At 49.7% G+C, this 25,085-nt stretch overlaps 1 protein-coding gene across 1 annotated transcript in view; it reads right to left on the bottom strand.

Annotated features, from left to right (window-relative positions):
* LOC149863972 (uncharacterized) overlaps positions 1-24,865 on the bottom strand; it is a 45,976-nt gene extending 21,111 nt beyond the window's left edge. The window contains exons 1-4 of the mRNA XM_090049584.1: positions 17,676-24,865; positions 7,313-7,368; positions 4,105-4,313; positions 493-603 (exon numbers count right to left, since the gene is read on the bottom strand). Of these exons, the coding sequence (XP_089905710.1) occupies positions 493-603; positions 4,105-4,313; positions 7,313-7,368; positions 17,676-17,704 (405 nt within the window). The 5' untranslated portion in view covers positions 17,705-24,865. The remainder of the gene's footprint in view (positions 1-492; positions 604-4,104; positions 4,314-7,312; positions 7,369-17,675) is intronic.
* Between the last annotated feature and the right edge of the window lie 220 nt (positions 24,866-25,085).

The raw sequence follows: 25,085 nt of genomic DNA, 5'->3' as shown, positions 1-25,085 counted from the left end.
ACCCCATCCAAACCTGCCCAAGATGCTTCCACTCCATCTCTACAGCCCCTTACAGGAGACAACATCCTACCCGATGCCTCCCGCCTCCTAACCAAGCTGGTCCAGTCCGAGACCCAGGCCTGGTAACAAAGGCATCCTCCCCGAGCCCCAAATGCTCCAGCTCCCAAGTCCCACTAACCAGGACCCTGTACACTCTCCACGCAGGTCATTAATCCTTCTAAGCCAGACATGCCTGCCTCTGGACCAAATTTCTGCAGCAGGGACAGCATCCTAATCACGAACCCCACTAAGATACTTCCCTGTCCATCATCCGAACTGCCTGGGGAACCCCCTGTTTGGGGCTGAAATCCCTCCCAGCACGAATGACTACTACTCAGTTCCTAGGAAGTACCCCATCTCCCCCTGCCCCTGCTCCAGGGAGGCGCCCAGGCCCCTCTGAGCAAGACGTAGGACCTGTCCCACCCCCGGTCCTCCCCAGCCAGCTACACTCACCCGTTTATAGACGTCTTCCCTGCTGGCCTCATACTTCTGTTGCATGCGCTCTTCCAGGAAGTAGATGCGGAGCTTGAGGCTGAAGTTCTCCTTCTTCAGGTCATTGAGGTGCTGGGACAAAGTACGGTATCCGTTAGACATGGTGGGTACTCCATGGAGGGGGGCATCTCCACACCCTCCTTTCACTCAAGTAACATTGTGAAGGGAACACCGTCAGACGAGCCCCCCTGAGAAGCTGCCTCAGCCCAAAGCTGCGGGAGAAGCTTATGAATACATGGTGGGAAGCCTGGAGCGCTCCCGGTCCAAGCTTCCCCGGGGCTCAGCAGCTCCCACTGGGTGAAGGAGTGCGGCTCACTTTCCTTTTTTACCTCCACGAGATATTTGTGGAATCCCTGGCAGAGGGACATCAAGAGACAAGTGGTGTAACCCGAGCTGGCCAGCGGCCCCAGCCATTCTGCTGTCCCCTCACAGCGTCACTCCGCCAACTGCAAGCAAGATTAACGGGAGGCTGGGGACTGGCAGCCAGCCCCGCTCAGGAGAGGGAAACAGACCCACTGTCAGCGGAGCAGAGACAGCAGCTAGGCATCATGATAAAATGGCACAAAGGGAAAAAGACAAGAGGGAGAATTCCCATCCATCCCAGCACCGCCTGCCCCAAATCTATTTTCTATCGGATGAACCGCCTAAGGATCCACGTTACAGTCTAGCCAAGACTCACCTGCCACAGCCATGCCTCAGCTAATCTAGTCCGAGATCCAAGTAAAGTCCCCTGGGCAGATTTTAACTCGTGTCCTGATCACTTTATTTGGGCACAAAGCAAAATGCAAGCAAGAGAAGGGAGTCTGAAAAGAAAAGAGCCCTCTGCTGCAATTGCAGTGCCAGGGCTAGTCAGAGATGGGGTACTGCAAGATGTGGCATGCAACAAGCCTGATAAAGAAAGGTGAAGTATCTTATTTTAGACCTGGCATATTAGAAAGGCTGATTCTCACTCAGTAAGATCTGCATTCGACTGACCTTCCTGGCTCTCTGTAGGTGTAGACATGCAGATATAAAAGCCTGCCATGGAAATTTAAACAAGGCCCTTCATATAGCTGCAGCCAGGCTGGGAAAAAGGGCTGCAAATCGCTGTCACTAAATGCTGAGCTTCCTCGAAACTGGACTCAAAAGGCAGCTATGGTGAGCAAGGCAGAGCTAAGCCGATCGACTGCTGGGCTTCTCAGGCAGTGTTCGCTGCTGCCCTAGAGCTAAAACCAAGAACCATCTCAGCAGAAACTGTGTCTTGTGGGAATACAAGGACAGTTGTTTTTGGAAGGAGGATAAGTTTGAAGCTCCCCTTTTTCAGTAAGAAAGGCAAGAAAAAAAGTTAAAAATACAAAAGCCAATTTTTCCCCTTCCCTTCAAGCTGAAAGCTCATATCTTGTACATTCAGTCTCCAGTGATGCAGCCAGTTAGAGCTGGCTTTAACAAATTCCAGGGCAGGAATTTAAAGGTAAAGGCTTTGAAGTTCTTGTGTGTAATTTTTAGTCATCTGTTGAACACCAGTCACTGCACGCACCAGCAAAAATCCTTTCCACAGCTCTGCAGAAACAGATAGTACCAAATGGGGACCTGAGCTATTTTCCTTAGCCTTTATATACTGCTTGATAGGAGTCTGCTCTGCATCTCCCTCCAAAAGCTATTCCACAGAGCACATACTCATCTGCATTCATTTGAAGAGTGAGACTTCTGCTACCATAAGGCCTACGCAGGAGACATATGGACTTTGTGGGGAGATCTGCCTTCCTCAGAGCTGAGTGGCAAAGGATGATTTTTTCCCCCTTATTGATGCATGAGTCAAATTGGGCATTTCCTGTTTTAACCCAGACAAAATGTATAATGTCATAAGAAAATCATAGATGAAAAAAATCCTTGTTGTTTATTAACAGCTGTTTCCTTGAAGGGCCCACGTCCATTTTCACAGCATAGCATCAAGAAACAAGGGGCTGTGTTGCCACTCTTGTGGTTTAATCTCCAACCTTGTGATAGCTGAGGGTTTTATTCAGTCCCCAGGTCCTGGAGTCAAGTGATGTCATAAGAAACTCAGCTTCTCTTTTGTCAAAGAAAGCAAGTTCATAGCCTTTGTGGGTGCATCAAGACGAGTGCAGATGTATGACACGTGGCACCGTAGACCCATCTGTGGCACCGCATACCACATATGCGGCATTCCCTGTGCTGCTACTTTACAGTGTGTGTGGGGGGGAGGGGGGCAGTGGGGTGTTTAAGCCTCCCCTACCCCACCCAGGGTAACCTGCCACATGCCAGAGTGCAAGTGACATAGGCATTCCCGGGGGACAAGCAGCAGCAACCCAAGGTCTTGCCCCGGTGCTGCTGCTGAAAGGTTGTTTTAAAACCAAAATGTTCTGGTAGTGAGAAGCCTTCACACTCACAGCCTAAATCATTTTATGGCCAGGTTATGCCCGTGTCTTTTTATGCCAACATAGAAGTAGCCCATCTCCCCGCTGGTGTTTTGCCCCTTCAACGTATTTGTAGAGAGCAATCCTCTCCCCTCTCAGGCTTCACTTTGCTAACCTACACAAACCAAATGCCTCCAACGTCCTCTCATTTGATGGGTTCTCCAATCGCCTGACCATGCAGGAGCCTTCCTCAGAACTGCCACCAGGTTCAGCCCATCTTTCCTGGGCTTGAGTGAGGTCTCGCCAGCACGTTGTCCGTGACAGCAGTCCTTCCCTACCTGTACTGGAAGGACCTCACTGAATGCATCCTAGGTCACATTTGCCTTTTTCTTGGCTGCCTAATCAGCCTATGATCAACTAGGACAGCCAGTTCCCAACTCCCTTCCTCTCAACCAAGAAAACATGACTTTCCTGAAGTCTTTTCTGATTGGTAGGCTCAATCTGGCTCCTAACAGACCCAGGAAATATGGACAAAATGGCACAAAGAGCTGAAATCATGGGCAACTGGTGCCTCCCGAGTCTGGGTGGGCACCAGATCGATGACAGGGGGAGTCCCCCAGTGCAGCTGATCACCAATGGGGGTGGGGGGGCAGCACCCAATGGCTGATCACCAAGCCCAGAACCACCAGCAGCGCAAACAGAAGTGCACTTCTGCCAGCACTTCTGGTTTCATGGCTGGTGCTTCCAGAGGGGTTGCACAGCCAATCTCCCCCTATGCATCACCGATGGCTAAAATCAAAGAGTACTGAATTGCCAACAGATGCGTTAAAGCACCCTCCACCCTGGGCTAACTGGCAAGCTGTATGTAAGCCCAAAGGGCACGTGAGCTAAAACACAAGCTGCACAGGGTTTTGAAGGAATGGCTGAGCCTGCATGAGGCTCTTAGAACCACTGCTATTTCAGCAACGGATGAATGTCACAGGGATTGTCAGAGATACAAGGAGAATTGAAACAGCCCAGGATAATAACTCAACCCCCTAGACAAATAACCTGGACCTGCAGGCAAAGAGCACCGGAGACCCTCTCCAGAAGCCATTCCATTTGCACTGGGAGATGCAAGACCACGCACTGAGCCCAAGCTCAGCTCAAGTCCCCAGTGGCTGCACTGGGAGCCTGGACTGAGGATCTGGCTGCAGGAGAGTAGCCAGGTGGGACTTACCTTTTCAAAGTCACGCAGGGTTTGAGTCTGGACCAATGGGCCACTGAGGAGGTGAGTCTGCATTAGAGGGCTCTGATCAAGGCCAGGCAGGGTCTGAGCCTGCCCTGGGCAATGAGTCATCTCACAGTCTTCCAGCATGGGCTTCTGCCTTGGGGGGTCTTCCTCAGAAGAGGCCAGCAGCCCCTGCTCTGGGGCATCTCTGAGAAAGGCTGGAGAGAAAGCAGGGAGGCAGCACAGTTAGGACAAACAGAGCCTCTGCTTCATATATACTCTTGTACCAGCACCGCATGACAGTAATTTTCCACCTTTTTTCATTTGCAGACCGCTAAAAAGTTTTGAACGAAAGTAGGACCCCTTTGGAAGTTTCAAATGGAGGTGCGCACCACTTTGAATTGTAAGCGTGGGTATTCACATATTTTTGATTGTTCAGTCATCTTTTGCGGACCTCGTAGACATATTCTGTGGACCCTCAGGGGTCCATGGACCACAAATTAAAAACAACTGCCACATAATGACACCTTTGGACAAAAAACGTCACTAAACTGGAGATAAAAGTAGAGTAGCAGTCACTGCAAAGAATGCATTCATCATGTGGGGGGGAGGGGTACACCTCCAGGCTTGTTCTAATTATCCAAATAAACAAACATTAGAAACTCAAGAAATGATGACTTGTGATTACAATTTACAGGAAAGTCTAGTACATGAAATTCTGGAAATGCACTATTAAAGGCACCCAAACATCCTTAACTCTGCCCTCTGGTGATGCACTGATTTCAAGGCCAGTAAGAATCACTAGAATCGTCCAGTCTGAACATCTAAACCAGAAAGGAAAGAAAGCTGACCCAGTAGCACCTGCCTCAAGACACTCATCTACAGTATTCACCTGTCCTTACTGTCTGATTGCACACCCCACTGCTCTCACCAATGTGAATGTATAGGACAAGGCCTCTACAATGCCAGCTGGGTTTGAGCTACTTTGCTGTGGTAACCCAGGCAGCCAGGGACTGTGCAATCCAATGGTGCATAAGAGCTCCACATGGTCCTCTTCCAGCTTCCTGCCCCCCTTGCTCCCTCAGGCTCCACATCTTGACCCCGACTCCCTTCTGTGTCCCTGTGAGTTTTCTGAAATCCACAGGGCCTGTTGCAGCCCCCAGTGGGCCAGCAGGAGCCAGATGCACAATACAGTTTCCACCATGATCAACAGCAGCTCCTGTGGATTTGTAGAAGTCCACAAGACATGACATTCCAGGACTAGGACCAGAATTCAATGCACAGAGTAGGGGAAATGGGAAGCTGGAGACAGAGAAGTGAGGGAAGCTGTTTGTGACATGGGGAAACTTAAGAACATAGAGGAAAATAGCAATATATGCACACAAACATCTGGCTGAAAGAAAGCGATTTGAAAAGGGATGCTGCAGGACAGCACGTGTGGTCCAAACCTCAGCCTAAATCTATTATTAAAATGTTCAGTATCCGAACTAAAGGACAAATACAAATCAAGCACTGTATAGTAAATATAAGGGCCTTAAATCCCGCCTGGGGCTGGGCACAGATAGATGCAAAGGAACAGGATCTGTGCTGCACTGACCACTCTGCATGAGTTCCAGAAATGGGTGATCAGCAGACGATGAAACAAACAACATGTGCTAAGACTCCTGGGTTTCTTTTCTTGGCCCCAAAACATTTTTCTAATAACTGCTTCCATTGCCAGGGTGGGTATTTTTGCATGTGTGCCTATAAATATTTAAGGACAATTATCTGCCAATTCTAGCAGGAATAATGGACTATTACAGTGAAGTCTTTTAAATAAACATTATGAAATGTGTGAAAGCATGCCGTCGTGCCTGTGTCGTCATATATAGCTTTGCTGTGTGATACCTTGAAAACATAGATGCCAGGCTGCTTTACTGGATATCATGCTTATTTTGGAAGCCACCTGAGTGAGACTGAGTCATCTCTATACTATTGTTGTTTGGTTGCCCTGAGATGAGCCTGATCCAGGCTCCTTGGGTTTAGCATTTGGGTCGTGATTATTAAATTATTAGTTGTGATACCTGACGCAGCTTGAACTGTTCCACCATAGCTGGTTTTTTACAGGGTACTCTATTTAAGTGCACAGCTTTCCTTCTTCGCATGTCCTTAGGCACTTATACATGTGCTCGATGCCTGCTCCAACATGTGCTAATTAGCATGTGTCAGAGCCGACTCAATTAATGAATGTCACATGTATTCAGTGTCCCCATGCTTCAAAATGGCAGCAGGGGAGCTCGTATGACGAGCTTTAGTTAAAGTGCCATTTTGAAGCACGGGACACTGAATATGTGAGACGCTGCAGGTGCTTTAATTAGAGTGGCTCTTGAAAGCACCTTAGCAGCTGTGCCACCCTAGCCCCTACTGCATTGCCTCAGGCCTGAAAATAGACTGTGCACTTCCCCATATATGCACTTATTCAAACAAAGCACACAATGGTTAGTAATCACAAAGCACTGACAGGGCAATGCATGAAACGATAACTGCCAGCACAGGAACATGTACAGCCCCAAGACTAACTGGCTCCTCTCATTTCCAAGGCTTAATAATCAGTTCCAGGATACTTGAACTAACCAGTTTGGGCTGCTAATACCACAGCACTGACAACAAGGTGTACTTACCAGGCACTGTTAAGAAGCATTACTTGGGTGATGCTCTGCACAGTGTGCTGACTATTTTGGATCCTACTCTGAGATGCCTAATTCTCCCATGCACTGTTCAGGACAGGTGCCTAAATCACTTATTAAATGTGGCCCAGAGTGAATAATCTCAGCTCACACAGTTGGTCCATAGCAGAACAAGGAATTGAACTCAGTTCTCAGAAGTCCCAGATCCTAACCCCTGGACCTGTCTTCCTCTCTCATCTCACAGGACATATACTGGGTTGCCAGCTGCAGTCTTCAGACTTACCATTACAAGGAATTGAGCAAATGTATGATCACATGACAGCACACATTAACAGGGGGAGGGGGAAAAAATCAATAAGCAGCTGGAGGATAATGGAAGCATGAGTAATAAGTTGCACTGAGGTTTATAAAGAACAAGCCATGCAGATGAACTCACTGGCATTACAACATTAGCAAACTGCAGCTATAGGAGCAGGATTGAATTCATAAGGCCCCAGGGATGCAGCAGGACTGTGGCTGAACAGGGATAGTCTTGAGAAAGGGCTCTTTACCTGTCATGTGACCGGCTCTGGGCACCATTGTTTTCTCATCATCACTGCAATAATCCCTGCAGAGAAGTACACATTGGGTGATGTCATTATACAGCACAAAAGAATAGTGCCAGTCCCCATGACAGGATGCTTCTCCCGTTATCGGACCCCAAGCACTGCCACAGACCCAGAGAGAGCTAGATACAAAGCCACGGGCCCCACCTGTGCTCAGGGAGCTTCCCACACACAGACCTTCCCTCCCTTGACTTGTTCGCACAGGATCGGTAGTACGGATGCTCCCAACCCCTCATCGATCCACAGCAGAGCTGAGGTTTAGGATTTCTCCTACTGCAGCTCCTCTACTTTCTATAAGTAACTAAATACTCACTGGAGCAGGGACCTGAACCTCAGTCTCCCAGACGAGTATCACAGCCACTCTGCTACAGGGTCTGTCTCTGGCCCTATCAGTAGCCAATGTGTGCTCCCGATACAGAGCCCTTCTCGTGTACTCAGAGACCTCAGGGCACTAAATCCATTCCCCACCACTGTTGTACATGAGTCACAGCTCCATTACAGCAGTCCCAAAGCCAGCTCTTTTTGCTGCAGACTGCCCAAGCTCTATTCCCCCTGGCAACAATTTCTTCGCATTTACTTCTGACTTATCTGAGCAATTCCTCAGCTAAGCTAGCAGCTTTCATTCCCATTGCAGAGCTCTGGCTAGGTTCAATGGCAGCAGCTTTGCCAGCCATCACTTCTGGGGCTACCTGAGCTCACGGAAATTGCAGCCCCTGGCATAAGTAGTCTGGATCCCCAAGGAATGATGCCATCTCATACCCGCCAGAGCAGTGTTTCTCAACCTGTGGGCCACGACCTAAAAGTGAGTCCCAAGAGTGTATGAAAGGGTTGTGAACAAATATTAAAAATGGATTCCCCTTGAAAGGAAAAACCTCTGGCTTTTCCCTTGCATGCCAGCAGAGTTCCAGCCTGCAAGGGGCTGTTTGCCCCCCACACACACTGGAGGGCTGGGGCCAAGGGTGGGAGGTAGCAGGTTGGGAATAAGGGGCACCGGGTAGGGATTGGCCATCAATGTATACATAGTTTCATAGTTTCATAGTTTGTAGGGTCGGAAGGGACCTGAGGAGATCATCCAGTCCGACCCCCTGCCATGGCAGGAAAGAGTACTGGAGTCAAATGACCCCAGCAAGGTGTTCATCCAACCTCCTCTTAAACACCCCCAGGGTAGGAGCCTGCACCACTTCTCTTGGAAGTTGGTTCCAGCTCCTAGCCACCCTGACCGTGAAGTAGCGCCTCCTGATATCTAACCTAAACCTACCCTCCTCTGCCAGCTTGTGACCGTTATTACTGGTCACTCCCGGCGGTGCTCGGGGGAACAGGGACTCCCCCAGTGCCTGCTGATCCCCCCTGACTAGTTTATAACAGGCCACAAGATCCCCCCTCAGCCTTCTCTTGTGGGGGCTGAACAGGTTCAGGTCCCGCAGCCTGTCCTCATAGGGCCTGCCCTGTTGTCCCCTGATCATACGAGTGGCCCTCCTCTGGACCCTCTCCATGCTGTTGACATCCCTCTTGAAGTGGGTCTACAAATGGGTCCTGGTGCAAAAAAGGTTAAGAACTGCTGCATTCGAGGTTCCAGGCAGCACACCTATGGCAGGACCCAATGGACCCACTTCCAAGGCTGTCACATAAGAGGATGATATTTGGGCACTGTAGGCAAACACCTGAGCCCAGGCAGTGCTCACTGCAGGATGGGGGCCTTCAGGCAACTCCAGGGTTGAACCACAGGGTCGAGTTCAGTGACTGCTGAAAAGAATAGAGGAAGTGTGCCGGGGTGGTGGGGAATGCTGTAGCTCCTGGAAATTCTCCATCATTAAAGAGGAGAAACACATGGGGATACTTATGACTACGGCTGTCGAACTCCATATCTAACATGGAGTGCTTGTTTACCACCTTACTGATCTGTAACCTGTTGGATTTATGTTTGCTACCTTAGGGTCCATATTTTTAGCTGACAAAATGACTCAGCTGGTTTTGAGAGCTGAGTTTGAGAAAAGGGGGAAGGCAGATTTGTCAATATTTACCAAAAATTACTTGGAAGAGGTTCCCCCTGCAACACACACACACTTCTGCTGCTTCAGGAGTTTGAGGCAGGGAGCCAGAATCCAACCAGGGGCTGGTTTTGGAGAGGAGGGGTACCTTTTGCTTTCCCCAGGACAATCTGTGCAGGCTTAGCTAAATGATGAGATAGAGAAAATTGTATGTTTCTTTGGTGGGGGGGGGGGTGCATGGATGTTGTATGCCGTTCCAGTCGATAAGCATAAAGATGGGGAGGCCATGCAGGGCAAAGGGCAAGCTCAGCAACGTGCCTCAGCCCCATTAGCAGCTCATCTTCCCTCCTATCCAACTTGAGTGGGACTGTCTGAGCTGTGCAGTGGAAATTTAAGATCTCCCCTGGGGAGGGAAGTGGTTGCAGTGAGCGTGGGGGGAATCGAAGCATCAGTTCCAAGGGACCCAGTGGGGCACAGTGGGCCCAGCTCTTTTCTGTACCAAATCAGCACTGCAGTTAGGTGCATTCAGCAAGGCAGCCCTGCCAGCCTCTCTAGTTTACACCGCTCAGGACCTTCCTCACTTCCAGATCCACGGTCAAATGGCAGCCAAGCAACAACACTAAACCTGGCACTGACTCAACAAGAAGCAAGATAAGTGGAGGGGGAACATATTGGCAAGTGAAGCCCATGGCCCTGGCAGCATATTGCAGTCATCGTTCTATGCCTCATTATGAAATGCAAACTCTTGCATATTAAAACATTCATTCAGCAGGGATCCTGAACTGTGAAAGCTCTGAACAGCCAGAGGCCCTAGAGGAAAAGTTAACAACGGCCATGAAAACATCACGTTCTGGTAGAAATGGACATGTGTGACTTCCCGAGATATTTTCTTACAAGTTCTACGTCCCTGGGGTAGGGTGTGGTGCCTGATGGAGGAGATGTGGGGAGTAATTTTGTGAGCAGTGGAAGGGCAATTGGTTCTAGGAGGACTAAAAGGGCAGAGCAATACTAGTGGCACCCAGGACTCCTGCCTGGGGCAGGCCAGCCCCTCCCTACAGATAAATGGTGACTTTTGGGGTGGGAGGTAGAGGGAGGGAATTTATTTGAAGCAGAATGAGGGTAGAGGAAAGGTAGGTTTATGGTACACGGGAAGCATTTATTGCATATTGAAGAGTGTGTGTGTGTGTGCGCACGCGCGTGCGTGTGTGTGTGCGTGCACGCGTTGAATAACAAATACAACATTAGCAAGAGAGGACAGACTGCTTTAAAGCAAAGCGATCTGACATTAGCAACAGAGGACAAACTGCTTTAAAGCAAAGTGATTCAGGGTACTGATTTTAATAATGGCTTCTGTCAGCAAGAGAAAATCCTGATTTAAATACCAATTTTAATCTTGTTGTATATGTGTACATTAATTATTTTTCTAAAGAAATGTTGATTTTTAGGGGAACAATTAGAACATGTTCATTTGCAACAAAGTGTAGCATTTATACTATATTTGGTTCTTTCATTTTGCTAACCAGGGGGATGCACTACATCTTTACACATTGAACTGATTGTTTCTGGTCACCTTGTCCATCCTGATTTTAGAATTTGTCAATCTCATCCTCTTTCACTTGATTTTTGTTCATAGATTGGAGAAGGAAAACAAGTTTTCCTGCTTTCTCATCTATTATTCATCTTTCCTTCTCTTTCAAGAAAAGCAGTTGCTACCATTGCTTTTCTCTGCGCCAGCATCAGGAAAACAACTGCTGTTAAAGCCCCACTCCAGCCAAAGCTGACAAAGCCCCATGTCTGTGGGCTGGATCAAAAGGCTCCACGAGGTGGCTCCAGGCCACAGGCTGTAGGTTGTCAACCCCTGGATTAGACGGATAAACAGAAATGAAAAAAATATTCTCTCGCTACCAGAGCAAGAGGCTACTGCTGCAGAAAGATGGTTTTTCCCTTTAACAAACTGCGATCCAGTGCCTTCCCCAGTTTGGGGATCTAACTTCTTTATATCTTTACAAGGATGCTTCATTTTTTTTTGTTTATTCAAATTATTCCAATAGATTATACCACTAGTCCCCCACATCTGCCGAGCTACAGACACCAACATTGAGATTGTAAGACACTTTTGGCAACACCATACTTTGCCTGTTAAAACCTCATCAGTTTTAACTCTGCAAAGACGGCTGCCATCCAGACCAAACTGACAAGCTATGCGAAAGCCTAAATTTAGTATAATCCAGTGGTCCAAAAAGTATGGATTGCAGAACACCGGATTATACTAAATTTAGGCCTTGCCACAGGCTGTCAAATCCAAATGTAATCTTAAATGGGTTTAATTTTAAAAAGAAAAAACATGGAAATTACATTTAAAAGTCATATTCTTTAGTTTAAAAGGGTATTGATTTTTTACCCTCCTTCATTCATAAGACAACACCAATGACACTCATTCATACTGCCCCAAGCTCTTGGCCCCTTTCCAAAGGCACAGTGTCTCCGTGTGGCACTGGGTTGGGATTGCCGTGGGGGTGCTAGACTTGCACATCCCTCCTCTGAGAAACCCATGCAACTCCCTTGTGTGCGCTCCATTACCAGCTTCCTTCTGCTCTGATCTGCAGAGAATATAAGCCTCTCACAGCCCTGGCTCTTTAGCTCAAGCTATAACAACTCATGCCCTTCACTCTGGAGACCCCCATTTCAGTCTTTTGTAGGTGGGGCAAGATGGCAGCCATCACATCTGGAGACCTGCAAAACACCTGGAGACAAGGTGGAGGAGACAACTCTGCATAAACCTGCCTGCTCTCTGCCCCACTGTAGCTTGAAAACACTCATCTTAGGAAGCTGAACACAAGGCCATTCTAGCCCCAGGCTCTCCCGACAAATGCTTTGAACCTCCAAAACCTGCCACTGCAAGAGTGAAGGGCAGAGCAGTCCCTGTCAGAAGAAGGAACTAGTCTTGCTCCTTGACTCCTTCTCCGCTTCCCCTTTGCAGGAAGCCTCCTGCTGAGTCTCCTCTGCAGATACAGGCACAACTCAAGCATCACAGAGGGCCACTTTCCAAAGGCGGGATGCACTCTGATCAGATGGAAAGCTTTGGGACATTTGCAAGAGGATAACAGGCCTGCATGGGAGAAAAGCATTGGAACGCTATGCAGCGAGGGCACAGGGATCGCCATTTTACTTTTCAAGCCCTTTTTCATTTAATGAAGTGCTTTAATAATTACAGTTTGGTCACTGGGAATGCCCTGGCTGGCTGCATCTCATCCATCCCTGTTCTCAAGCAGGGTCTCAACAGCAGAGCCTTCACCCACACACCCAAGGACAAACAGAAGTCCTGACTATGCCCAGCGCATCGTCACAGTCCCACTTGTCTCCTAATACAGTTTCTCTACTGTAGTTTAAACTTGCTTTGTTTTGAAAAAACAAAAACTGCAGATACAGAAAAAAAGGAATTCTATGAGTGAAATCACAGGCCTAGAATGACGCAGATCCTCTCACTTTCAAAGGGCACTGACACCTGCACATTTGCCCATCCTTTGGGAGGCTGCCCTGCACACCTGTGGGTGTCCCTGCAGCTCTGCAGGTGTGCCATGAATGAGATGGGAGCTCTGACAAGGCACCAACTCCTTCAGTGCCTTATGTCATTGCCTGTCTGAGTCAGATGCACACATCCAGCTGCATCTTCCCCAGTTGTGCCACTCGTGATTGCAGCAAGAAAGCACCATGCAAGAGGTCTGATGACTCTTATCAAACCCACAGATTCAACAAAGAAAATTCTCTGATTAGGCTGTTCACCAATTAAATATATGCATGCAAACATACACCCAGGGAGATGGCAATTCTCATCATAATGGAATCATGGAAAAAGATGTTATTCCCCATCCACAGTTTGGCAGTTTTATAAGACACTCTATGATGCTTTGATGCTATGATTTTGGAAAATGGAAGGCTGCCTCAGGGCTTCCCCATGAGATCTCACTCTCTACCACGCAGGTGTCACAGTTAATCATCTTAAGGGCTAATTTCATGGGCTCTGCCCTCCCCAACACCCATGCCTTGCAGATGTCATGCATACCAATTGAATCCTGTAGCCCTGTGGGCTACAGGATCCTGACTCTGTTCATCCTTACATCTGTCCCTCTCTGGGCTATGGGCACTCTGGCCCCCTCGGTCTCCAGCTGTGGCCTTCAGTCCTTCTTAGACCCCGGCCCTGCTCCTAGGCCAGGTGAGACCCATGGGCTCTCCAGTACCAACAGTCTCCAACTGTGGCCCTTTTTGGCTTTTAGCCCTTCCTGAGCACTGGCCCCACTCCTAGGCCAGTGAGACGTATGGACCCCTGGCCCTCCGTTCTCTCTGCGTCCCCTGGCCCCTCTCCCCCTGGGCCACCTGGGACTTCCTTACCTTTCCTTAGTCCCTTCCACAAACCACCAGATGCTCCCCAGCCCTCTGGCTGCAAGCTGGTTGCTCCACCAACCCTAAAGCCGAGCTCCCAGCCGCCCTAAGGCTGTCTACCCTCAGATATACTCGGTGGGAGCCAGGGTCACTCTCCCAGCAGCCTGCTTAGGAGCTCCTTCCCTATCAGTTACCAGGATGAGACGGCCTCCCTGCCTCAGGCCCTGTACTTATATATACCTCAAGCCTAGCCCCTTTCTGACCGGGTGTCTTCTCTGATTGCTGCCTGAGCTGTTTCCAAAACCCGTTCTCTTCTCATGGTGGCAGTCATGCTAAGCGCCCTGTCACACAGGGCATAGATGTTGCCAAAATACCTGTTATAGGAACACTGGACTGGAAGGGGCCTCCCAGGGCACTGAGTCCTATCTCCTGCACTCACAGGCAACCATTTACCCAAAGGTCCTCCAAAATCACTAGTTCAAACCCCATTACATAATTACAATGCACAGAACCAGGAACACCAAGAATATCCTTCAATGTCACAGATAGGAGAGGGGAAACAAGGGTGCTGCAAGGGCCCTGGCACTACAAGAACAAGCTCAAGGACTTTGGTTAAACTAAATATTTCCTAAGGAAAAAAAAAGCTGTGCTACAGGCAAAGAACAGGGAAGACCAAGGTGCTATCAGCAGAACAGCAGGGAAAGGACTGGGTGAGACAAGCCCAAATGATGGTAGCAGGCAAAACACACCTTATGCTGCAGAGAAAAACGCAGCATGGCTCCTGCCTGTCTGACCAGAAGTTTGGCAATTCTGACCCTAAGCAAGTGAATAAGACATATCAGCTGGGTGTCTTAGAAAGAGGAGTCTCTATATTGCCACATAGCAGTGGGTCATCCCGTTGGGCACTGCATCTCCAGCCATAGCCGATCCTTGATCCAGCTCTGACTTTTCACTCATTTTTTAATACAGAAAAATACTAGAGCAATTCTTCTGTTGCAAAGAACTCAGGAAGAGGGCAGCAGGTCAGAATGTTTTTACCACTACGAATTCCTTTTTGAAATCTCTGGGTTTATCTTGTGAATCATGTTTGCACGCCTGAGATCAATAACATTGCACCTCCCTTGAAAGGATCTCACGGCTCCCTGGTTGAGAACCGCTGTTCTGCATCATTAAAACATATTATAAAACCACAAGAAGTGAAGCACGCAAATCAGGGATCTTGTCTCCATTACAGCAGGGTAGAAATACTCATTTTTTACCGCTTTCTAGTTCTGTTGGCCCTGAGGAGCCAAGGTAGCTAAGATGGAAACTATGCCTTCACAGACACAAAAGGGGTGTTGTTTACCTTGAGAAAGTCCAGTCCTAATGGTAGTGCTTATCTCAGTGCAGGCTAGTGGAAGTAAATGCCAAGTGAGGGGCATAAGGCTGACCTTGACTATCTCTATCAAGGCAACAACAACCCTTGCCTCGTCTCTGCTAGGTCCTTACATTGTGCTAGCTCTCCTCAGGTAGACACACATATACAGTGCATTTGTCTGTGTTTTTCTGTTGGGAGGGCACAGCCTGAGTGTGCCAGGCTCTCTCCCCTTGCACATGGGTAGAATTGCTCTCCTGTGCCCCAGTCTGTTTCACCTGGCCAAGTCTGTGGATGACAGCAGGCTTCCACGGGGAACTGAGGGCCCAAATCCAAGCCAATGGAGTCACAAAACCATACCTAGGGAGCTAGTTTGACTGGCAGAGCTACAAAGCACCTGGGAGGTAGAAGGAGTCTGTTCAATGCTGTACACCAGGCTTCTCTGCTCAGATATTTCCCACCGTTGCTCACATCAGTATAGCTCCCTTTAGCTGCCACAGCAGCCCTAGCTGTGCAATGTGCCGACAGACCACCGTGTAGACCCCTGCTCTCAATCCTCCCTCCTCAACCCTTAGCACTACGCACCGCTCCAACACTGTACAAGGACCGGCGGGGGGGGATCTCTCCAAGGACAGTGTAGCAGCAGGTTGTTTTAGGCCGTCATGCCCTGCCCCCACTTTGGCCACATGTCAGTTAGCACAACCATTGATACGGCTGGAATAACTTTTTCCATCTTGCGCTGTCAGGGCATCACCGAGTCAAACACAGCACATAGCCAAGAGACCTACAAAACAAACTCGTGCCCGATCCACCCCCACCATCAGCCTGGTTCTAGCCAGCGTCTGCTGCCCAACTTCGTTCTCCATCTCCACCGAGAGACGAAGCGGCAAGGGAGCTGGAGCAGTGCATAATTAGAGCGGCCAACCCGGCTCCGGAGAGTCTCGGTGGAAAGCGTATTTCACTACCACGTGTCCCTCCTCAAACGCACTCTGTCCAAGGGTGGCTGTGAACTCAAGCACCGTAGCAAATTCTAACTGCCATCGGACTCAAACCACTTGCAACAAGTCAATACCAAAAGCCCTACATCTCTGCTCATGTCTCCTCCTTCCATCTTTGCTCCTAACAGTCCAAGCCCCTGACCATTTCCTCTCACCTTCACACCTATGTCCATGATCCCCTTCAAGCTGGGAACACGTCAAACGCCGGACACGATGTCATCACACGCTCTGGACGGAGCTTGCAATGCAATGAATCTATAAGGGAGAACGTTCTTGCAGCGGCATTACTGTCCCCACCTCGCACGTGCTCCAAAAAGCAGTGCCAGGAACAGAGCTGAAGAAGTACCAGAACCAACACACTTCTGGAGTGGATGGATAAGCCTCAGGAAGTGCCCTACACAGCCCAGCCACCTGCTCAGACTTGGAGTCCTGTCCTCCCATGCTGAGAGCTTAGGTACATATTTTGCCTACACGCTAATGCAAAGATATTATTTCACAGTATTTTTCTTTTATTAAGCCACTGCTCCTCACTGAGCTCTAGCCACAAGCAGAGCACAAACATGTAAGATGGGTGAGCTGAGAGACACAGAGAGAGAGAGAGAGAGAGGATTTTTCTAAGGGGAGGGAAATGCCTCAATTTTGCAAAAAAATGTAAAAAGGCCAGAGACTCCTTCAGTTCAAAAGAATTCCAGGGGGAAGGCTGAGTGACGGTAAAAAGGCAGAAGTTGTTTTAAAACTTCAAAGTATCGCATGACTACAGCACCTTTCACTGAGAGTAAATTCATACAGGAATTTACTGAAATAGCTACCCTAGAACAAAGTATTCCAAAATGGAAAAAGACACCTGTTTACTCTGGAGTAACGGTGTGTCCACACAGGGAAGTCTACCAAAATAACTATTTCAAATACTTTTCCACTCCTTAAAAACCAGTCCACAAACTTCAGCCAAGGACAGAATCCCCCACCACTGAAACACAGCTGCAGCGCTGAAAGGGACTGGGCCAGTTATTGGGACAGCAGGATACTTCCTGAGCCTCCCAGGGGATCCTTAAACAGGTCACTCATGCAACTACTGGTCAGGACCAGCTCTCTGTAGCCAAAGAGATCTTAGAGCGGTGGTCTCCAACCTTTTAAAGCACAAGATCACTTTTTGAATTAAAGTGCAACCCAGGACCTACCCCAAAGAAAATGCAGACATAACAGTTTATATTTATTGAGACTGACTGTCAGAGGACCCACAATCAACCAGTCCATCGTGAGCTATCGGTTGGTGACTACTGTCTTAAAGCTTTATTTAGGGCTTGAGGTACTGTCCCCAGACCTCAGGCGTCACCTTATCCAGCTGGCTGCTGGATGGCCTGGGCGTGAGGTAGGGGTCATGCTAACTGCATGAACAGTTCACCCTCCTGGGTCTCTGCAATGTGGAAGGTCGAGCTCCCGCCCCGATGCTGGGGGCAAGGCCAGCTCCAGCTGAGTGAACCTGATTAAACAGATCCCAAGAGCTTCCAAGGGGCAGAGACGCCTGGGACTGGAACAGCAACAGCCACCCTAAGGAGGCAAAGGGAGAAAAGAGAAACCCTGGTACTTACCTCCTTGTCCTGGTCCCGGTCCCTTCCATCTTCCAGCCCCTTTGCTCACTCAGTGCCTCACTGATGGTCAGAAGCAGCCCAGGGAGAAGAGGAGGAAAGCCCCAGGCATCTCCACCTCCAAGCAGTCTTTCCCTCCCCAGGAGACAGTCTTCTGGAGCCGAGATCTGACGTGGCGAGTCTCTCGTCCTAGCACCACAGGGCAGAGACTCGCATACACCTTGGAGCAGAAGGGCCGGAGCTGTCACAGATGACTGGCTGGCACGAGTTCCTCAGCACAGGCTGAGCTGTCAGACAGATGGAGGTGGAGCCCGGGACACTCATCAAAGAACTGCAGTAGCACAGTGTGCCTTCTGCAAAGACAGCCCTTGCAGGCCACGGGAACAAGGTTTCCATTGAGCCCCAGCAGGATCTCAAGAGCCGGGAGCCCAGACAGTTATGTAAGCCCCTGGAAGAGAAAGCAACCCCCAGCCTCCCCCCTCAGGAGCACGAGGCTGAGAGCACACCATGCTGAGAAGTGAGCCCTGGGCTCATTGCTGAGCCCCTGCCTTCCCTTGCTTCCTCCCTCACCCTCCCAGCCTGAGTTTCCCTTCCTGGGTGCAGGGTCTCATCTGAAGAGGCCAAGTGCCCCCGCAACTTGCTGAGCACAGCAGCAGCTCACTGAGGAATTAGACAGCATCACACAGGGCGCATCTACACATTCATTAATGTACAGTGGTTACTGCACATTTAATTTAGTACTTGTATAACCAAGTCCTAAATAACTGCGCAGTAACCAGAGTTACTGTGCAGTAGCACCAGCGAACATCTCCTGTGCAGCAGCCTAACGATACTGTGTAGTAGCATATTAGCACAGCATTATTAGGCTATTGTGCCCTTAGCGTATCATATAGATGCACCCACAGAAAAGCCCGGCTGAGCTCCATCTCCACGGAAAGTCCCTGGTACAAAGGGGTCCCCTTCTGCAGAGGCCTTGGGACCCTGGTAGCTGAAGACAGGCAGCTCACCCCCTCCCCTGCCTCACTGGCAGGGCAGCCATGAGTTCTCAGGCTCCAGGCAAGACTATTCTTGGCCTCAGCAGGGATAGGGAGGGTTGTGGTCTGGACAGGAACTTTGCCTGCCACTTAGTCTGGAATTATCCAACGAATGGAAGCAAACTCCTGGGAGGAGGCATGGTGCACACAGAGAACCTCACTTGCAGAGACAGTCGGCCTTCAGCTTTATTGCACAGCTGAAGCTACCCCATAGAAACCACAGCTCCTAGGACCTATCACCCCCTGCTAAGAAGGCTGCCACGTTAAGGACTCCAGCATTTGAGGGATCTGTCCGATGCCCCTCACCCCCCAGCACACCCAATGCCAGCCAGAATGCCCATGCCATGTGTCCACTTCCTGTGTACCTCTGAGGGCTGCAAAGTGCAGGTCCTACTGGCTGTACACTTAGTACAGATGCATAACAAATTTTGGCAAGTCAGGCAACCAGTGCCAGTGGCCAAATCAGTACTTCCTCCTGGACGCCAAGGGGAGCTGGGGGGGTCTCCAGCACCTGTGAAAAAACTTGGTGCTGTTCTGATACCTCCATACACAAGTGAAGTATCCTGTTTGCACCCCCAGGTTTGAAATGCCTGGTTTAAGGGACTTGCCCAAGGTTGCTGAAGAAGTCAGTGTCAAAGGCTATGTGACCCTGAAGTTCCTGGCTTCTGGCCCTGCAAAGACCCAGCTCCATTGGGCAGGAACAGAATGCCAAACAGCCCCTTCAGCCCTTCAGCCTTCTTGGCAGCGATCTTAACAGCCCATCCCTGGGGCAGGGGGCTGGACTCGATGATCTTCTGAGGTCCCTTTCAGCCCTAATGTCTATGAAATCTATGAAATCTCTGGATACAAATAGAATGACTGTCTAGATTTGGTTAGGGGTCACCTAGGATAGGATGGGGACTCATGTAGCTGGCTGAGGCCAAGAGGGCTGGCACCAAGGGACCCTATCAAGAGTGTCCCCAGAGAGCTTCACTTGCCTGAAGCACCCAGACTAGAGAGAAAGTTATCTTCCTGGGGACGTAGGCATGAGAAAGAAGCAAGCAGAGCCAGGCAAGGGAGGTGGTAGCTGTGCTACCAAAGGGAAAAAACAGCCAGCAGCTGGGAGCAGGGGAAGCAGCTCAGCAGGTCTACACAGCAGGTGAGAATGCAGAAGGAGCTGCGGGAGTGCAGGATGCCCACTATCTCTGTAAGAAATAGCAACCAGCAGAGCCAGGGAGGAGCACACTGGCCTAGGCTACCACCCTAGAGCTCTGCTGTTCTGGCCTAGGGCACAGGAAGTGCTGGAGAATGTCACTGGTGGAGCTAGGTAGGGCTGGGGGGAACAGCAAGGAACGACCAGCCAAGGAGAAGGTGGATTGTGGGGTGGGGGGGAAGCAGGAAAGGTCAGGGGCCACATGGACTGGACTCATGCCAGTCAAGTGAGGAGAAGAATGAGGAAGAGGTCACAGAGTTGGTGCCTCTTTGACAAGCCCTGCCTGGCACTGCAAGCCAACCCTAGCCCTACTCTGGACAAGCAGAGTGTAATTACCTGCTGACTGGCCAACTAGCTGCTCGCTGCGCCAGTCTAGAAAGGCTAGACCACTACCAGCCCCATGAGATGGAGTGCCAAGGATTACTGCCAAACAGACAGGCAACGCCTACCTGGCAAGGGACAGGACAGTCTAGGAGGCAGGCAGACCTGATCTTCATACCTGTTGCCAAAGAGCCCTCTAGGAACCTCTGCTTCACTGTCACCTACCAGCTGCCAGTCTGCCTAAGACTCACTGCTAGACATCCAAGCTGCCCTGCCCACCTTCATGCCACATTAGAGTAGGACATTATCAGACCACATTATGAAGGGAAGATGGTGCATGCTATAAGATGGTGCCTGCAGTAGTTATGGAGGAGCAAGAAGGTCCCAGCTAGTCCATGGCCCAGTGGTTCCAGCACAGGTCTGCTAGGACCTGCATACCACAACCACTAGTTCCATGAACCCAAGGGTGCCCGCTATATTGTTGCACCAGCTTTTGAGCTATGCCTGCTCCTCCAGTGCAAAATGATGGAGGATCAAGCCTAGAGGCTACAGAAATCAACTAGGTCAATATAACACCAACCTTGGCATGTGGGTGGCACTGCATTGACATGGATGCTTCACATCCAATTCAGGAGGCAGCTTGCCCAGAGCAGATGCAGCCAGTTTCACTGTGGTGCTTCATGGTGACACACAGGGCATGTCTACACGTGCATTAATGAGCTTTTTCTAATGTGCATTAAATTTAGTACCTCCAATGTGAGGTACTAAATTAATGCACATTAGGCTATGGTAATGTGCATTTGAATACTTTTTAGTAACACTTAATGTGCAGTAGACTATTTTACTGTGCATTAGTATAATGCCACAGTTTCTACATGATGCTTTAATGCACAGAAAAATAGTCTACTGCGCATTAAAGCACGTGTAGATGCGCCCTCTGAGACCAAATATGTTTTTCTCAATAACACCTTGGTTCTTTCAATCCCTTTGGGATGCTGGGATTGCTTTCTTCAAGCCAGGACTGTCTGTGGCACCCTCAGTAGATGCTCTCAGGCACATCAGAGGTGGCGGTCCCAAGAACAACCACAGAAGGTACCCCTAGAATGGTTTTGCTGCCACTTTTCTGAGTTTGGTCCTTGCAAGTAGGAATATATAGGTGGTTCAGAGGAGCCCCTCCTGTGAAACATTAGAAACCTGGTGTTTTCCTTGGTACCTTTTTACCTGGTACAAATCTGTAGCCTATAGGAGGAGAGGAAGAGAAGAGTGTATCTGAAATACACTCTATCCACCCTCAGAGCAGGGAATCTGAAAACTGCAGATATTGACCTTCAAGGACAGAACATTGCAGTCCCAGCAAGAACACATTAGTCCTTCACAAAAGCCAGGAGAGCAGCACAGCAACGAAAACAAGCAAACCCTGCCTGCCTAACTCTGCAACTATAAGTTTTCCAGAAGCAATATAGAAAGAACAATGGGCTGTACATGCTGGATCCAACTGCTGGGTCAGATACTCCAGGATCTTGCCAACACCCATCCATTCAGAGGAAGCCAGGTGACCTATAATACTGCTGGTGGTGGTGCAATGCTGGGTTTGGACAATAAGGGGCCCACTGAAGCAGTGCGCTGTATATAGGGCACCTAAGACAGCAAAGATCCAACACCAGCTTTCCCTGCTTCCCCAGCACAAAGATCTCAGGGCTGCAGCAGCTGCCTCAGCATTTTTAGGCGTGGCTGGGAACTAACAGCATGGAGCCGTGTTTAAGTCCAATATCAGATCCATTCCAGGTACAACATGCAGCAACATAACATAAAACACACTTATATGAAAGTCTCAGAAGCACTTTACAAAGAGCTGCCCTTGCAGGTCCAGGTTCTACAGACTACCTAAGGCTGTTAAGGAGGATAGATTTGCTGACTGGTGACCCAGAGCTCCAGACAGCCAGCTTGACAGGGCTGCTCCCTACATGGCCGAAAATCAATCTCTGCATTGAATGTCACCTCCATCACAGGGCAATGGTAAAGAATCACAAACAAAGATGAGATCTTTCTTCTAACACTGAATAAGGAACTCTTATTGTTCTTGTTCTTGGAATAAAGTTTCAGCGTGTCAGTATTAAGCATTCCTGCTTTAGAACCGCTTATCTTCAGCCTCAGCTTGAGGTGAACAGCAGAGCGATAGGAAGATAGAACCTGAAAACAGTCATGATGATGTGCTTTGCCCTCAGCTCTGGGAGTACTCAGCTCTACTAATTAGCCAGTTAATTAACTGGCCTGAATGTAAAGCATCATCATGGCTATGCTGCTCCCAGTTCTGGCTCCTGACCCAGAAGCAGTAAAGCCAGGTTCCCATGGCTCTAAGGAGCCTTGTGCTGCATCCCTTCAGCAGGCACCAGAGGACCACGGGCAGGGTTGACCTTTTGACAGCCCATGCAAAGGTTCAGTGTTGGGTTCTACTTTTTACTAGATACCCACAAAAATACAAGTCATGGGATTGGCACCTGATAGTCAGCGTCATGGCTGCTAAAGCAGGGGGAAAGGGAGCACCTGATCAGCTCCAGCTTCTGAAATTGCACCATTCATGCTGCCCTAAAACTGCCCCTGAGTGTGGGACCACATTTTCAAATTCAGGATGACAGTCCCACCTCCACAAGGCCGTAGGGACAGTCCCAAAATTCAGAGCCATTGGTCACTTCAACTTAACAGGCTACCCATGAAAGCACAGTGGATCTCTTTGTCCCTGATTACCTACAGCAAAGAAACACACACCATAGACTCGGTAAATAATTTTCAGCAGCTAAACCCATGTTTTTCCAAACCACGCTCATCTCCAACAAGGACCACAGTATATCCAGGCCAAGTTTCCCATTTCAGCAGGTTCTGGTGCAGATCTCCCTAAAATACAGCTAAATTATTTTGAAAAAGGATTGTGTTCTTCTCACCCATACAGAAGGCCAACAAATAAGTTAAAGAAATTCTGCTCAACCTTCCCAGGAGAAAAATACACCCTTAGAGAGAACTCCAGTGCAAAAATCTTCCGTCCCAAAGGTGAACATCTCCAAAATGGGAGCATGTGAAAGTGTGAGGATGCTGCTGCACAAAAACCCTTTTGGTGTAGCAAAACTGTAGCTGTAGACCTGGCTGAAATTGGAATGACACTGTTTCCTGGTTTGTACCGCACCTGAAATTCTCCTCCTTACTGTTTATGTTAATGGTTCCTTACAAGCTTGTAGCTGGCCAAGCAAATGTGGGAGCAACATGGGACAGGAGGCAATAAAATACCTAATGGGGCTCCTGCTCTAGAAGATTTTGAGAGGCATTTTAGAGGACCAAAGCACTTCAGAATAAAAAACTCTCCAGAAATCTACACAAAGGATCTGCCTGGCATGTGTCTGATTCTCTGGACTAGTCAGTGGCAAACCACGTCCTGTTAAACTCAGTGTAAATTCTTCACATCACAGATCCAGGCCTTCATATGGCCCTGTGCTTTTCCCAACACACATGCATGCACTTGACTAGCCACCATCATCATTATATGCAGCACCAATATCTGACAATGCTGCAATTGGTGCCCATCTCTCATTTACAAGCACGGCGATATTGAGAATTTGAAGGCATGCTCACACTAGGAGCTGGAAGCCCAGAAAGAACAAGTCAATCAGTAACATCTGACAAAGCAGGCTGTAGACTATGAAAGCTCATGCCTCTCTGTACTGTTAGTTCAGAAGATGCCACCCTGCCTTCTGCCTAACTTCAGGCTAACATGGCTAATTGTTCCCAATATGACTGTCTTGTGCAAAATTTCATATACAGCCTGATCCCAAGTCCACAGAAAGAAGCAAGGAAAGAGTGAAGAGAAGTGAAGGGCAATGATAACCACTGTCAGGAGTAGAGAGTAGAGTAAGAGTTGGGGGTGGAGGTGGCATCTCGGTGAATGGGGGAAGAGGCTACCGGAGCAGGGAAGATGCACCTGGCAGGTCGTGCTGGAAAACTGGAAGCCCTGGGAGGAGCTGGGTGAGTTAGTGCAGCTGCTGCGGGAGGCGGGCAGCAGGGTGGTGATGGATCCCATCCCAGCAGCAAAGAGCCCCCGTCTTCGCATTTATGCTGCGTGCAATTTGCATATATCAGCTTAGCTTCAGCAGCTGCAGCAAGGCTCACTGCAGGGGAGGGGAGGGGGTGTCCAGGGCAGCAGTGGGATGACATCGGGGGCCTCAGTTATACCCAGCTGTCCCCTCTCCGCACAGCCACACAGCCTAGTCGGGCCTGAGCTGGTCATTATCATGCTGGGTCACAACACTGGGCCTTTCCGGGGAGGGGATGAGGATTGGGGGAGGGCTTAGTTATCCTGCTATCTAGGCTAACCCATCTGTGGAGCTCAGCGCTGGGAGCCAGGGAGACTGGACAAGAGCCAGGAGAGTTCGGACATGCTGGGAAAGGAGCACAAGGAGGGGGGAAAAGGGGTCGGATGGGAAAAGTGGTAATGCAGAGGATGGTCCCAAAAGGAGAGCGGCCTGGGGGGCGGGTGATGCCCTCGCCCTCGCCCTCGCCTGGCAGGCAGGGCGGATGTGCGCAGCTTCAGCCCGGAGCAAGGCTCTCCCTGCCAGCAGGCCCGCGAGCAGCCTGGGGTGACGGCTGGGAAAGGGCCACGCAGGCGGGGCCTGGCCTGCAGGGACTGCCCCCCCACGCCCCCCAGCTGGGCCCCCGCCTGCCCCCTGCACCAGCATCTCGCCATGCCCATCACCCGCCCCGCCGCCCCGCCACATGCCCGCCCCCGCGACTGCCCAGCAAGCACCTCCGCCGGGTCACTGCCATGCCCCCCCCCCCCGCCCCAGGACACGGGCGCCTCCCCCAGCCCGGATCCCCGCTCCC

Source organism: Crocodylus siamensis, chromosome 5 (assembly GCF_052110815.1).
Source record: "Crocodylus siamensis isolate JL-2025a chromosome 5, ASM5211081v1, whole genome shotgun sequence".
Lineage (NCBI taxonomy): Eukaryota > Metazoa > Chordata > Crocodylia > Crocodylidae > Crocodylus > Crocodylus siamensis.
This window is presented reverse-complemented; position numbering and strand designations above follow the sequence as displayed.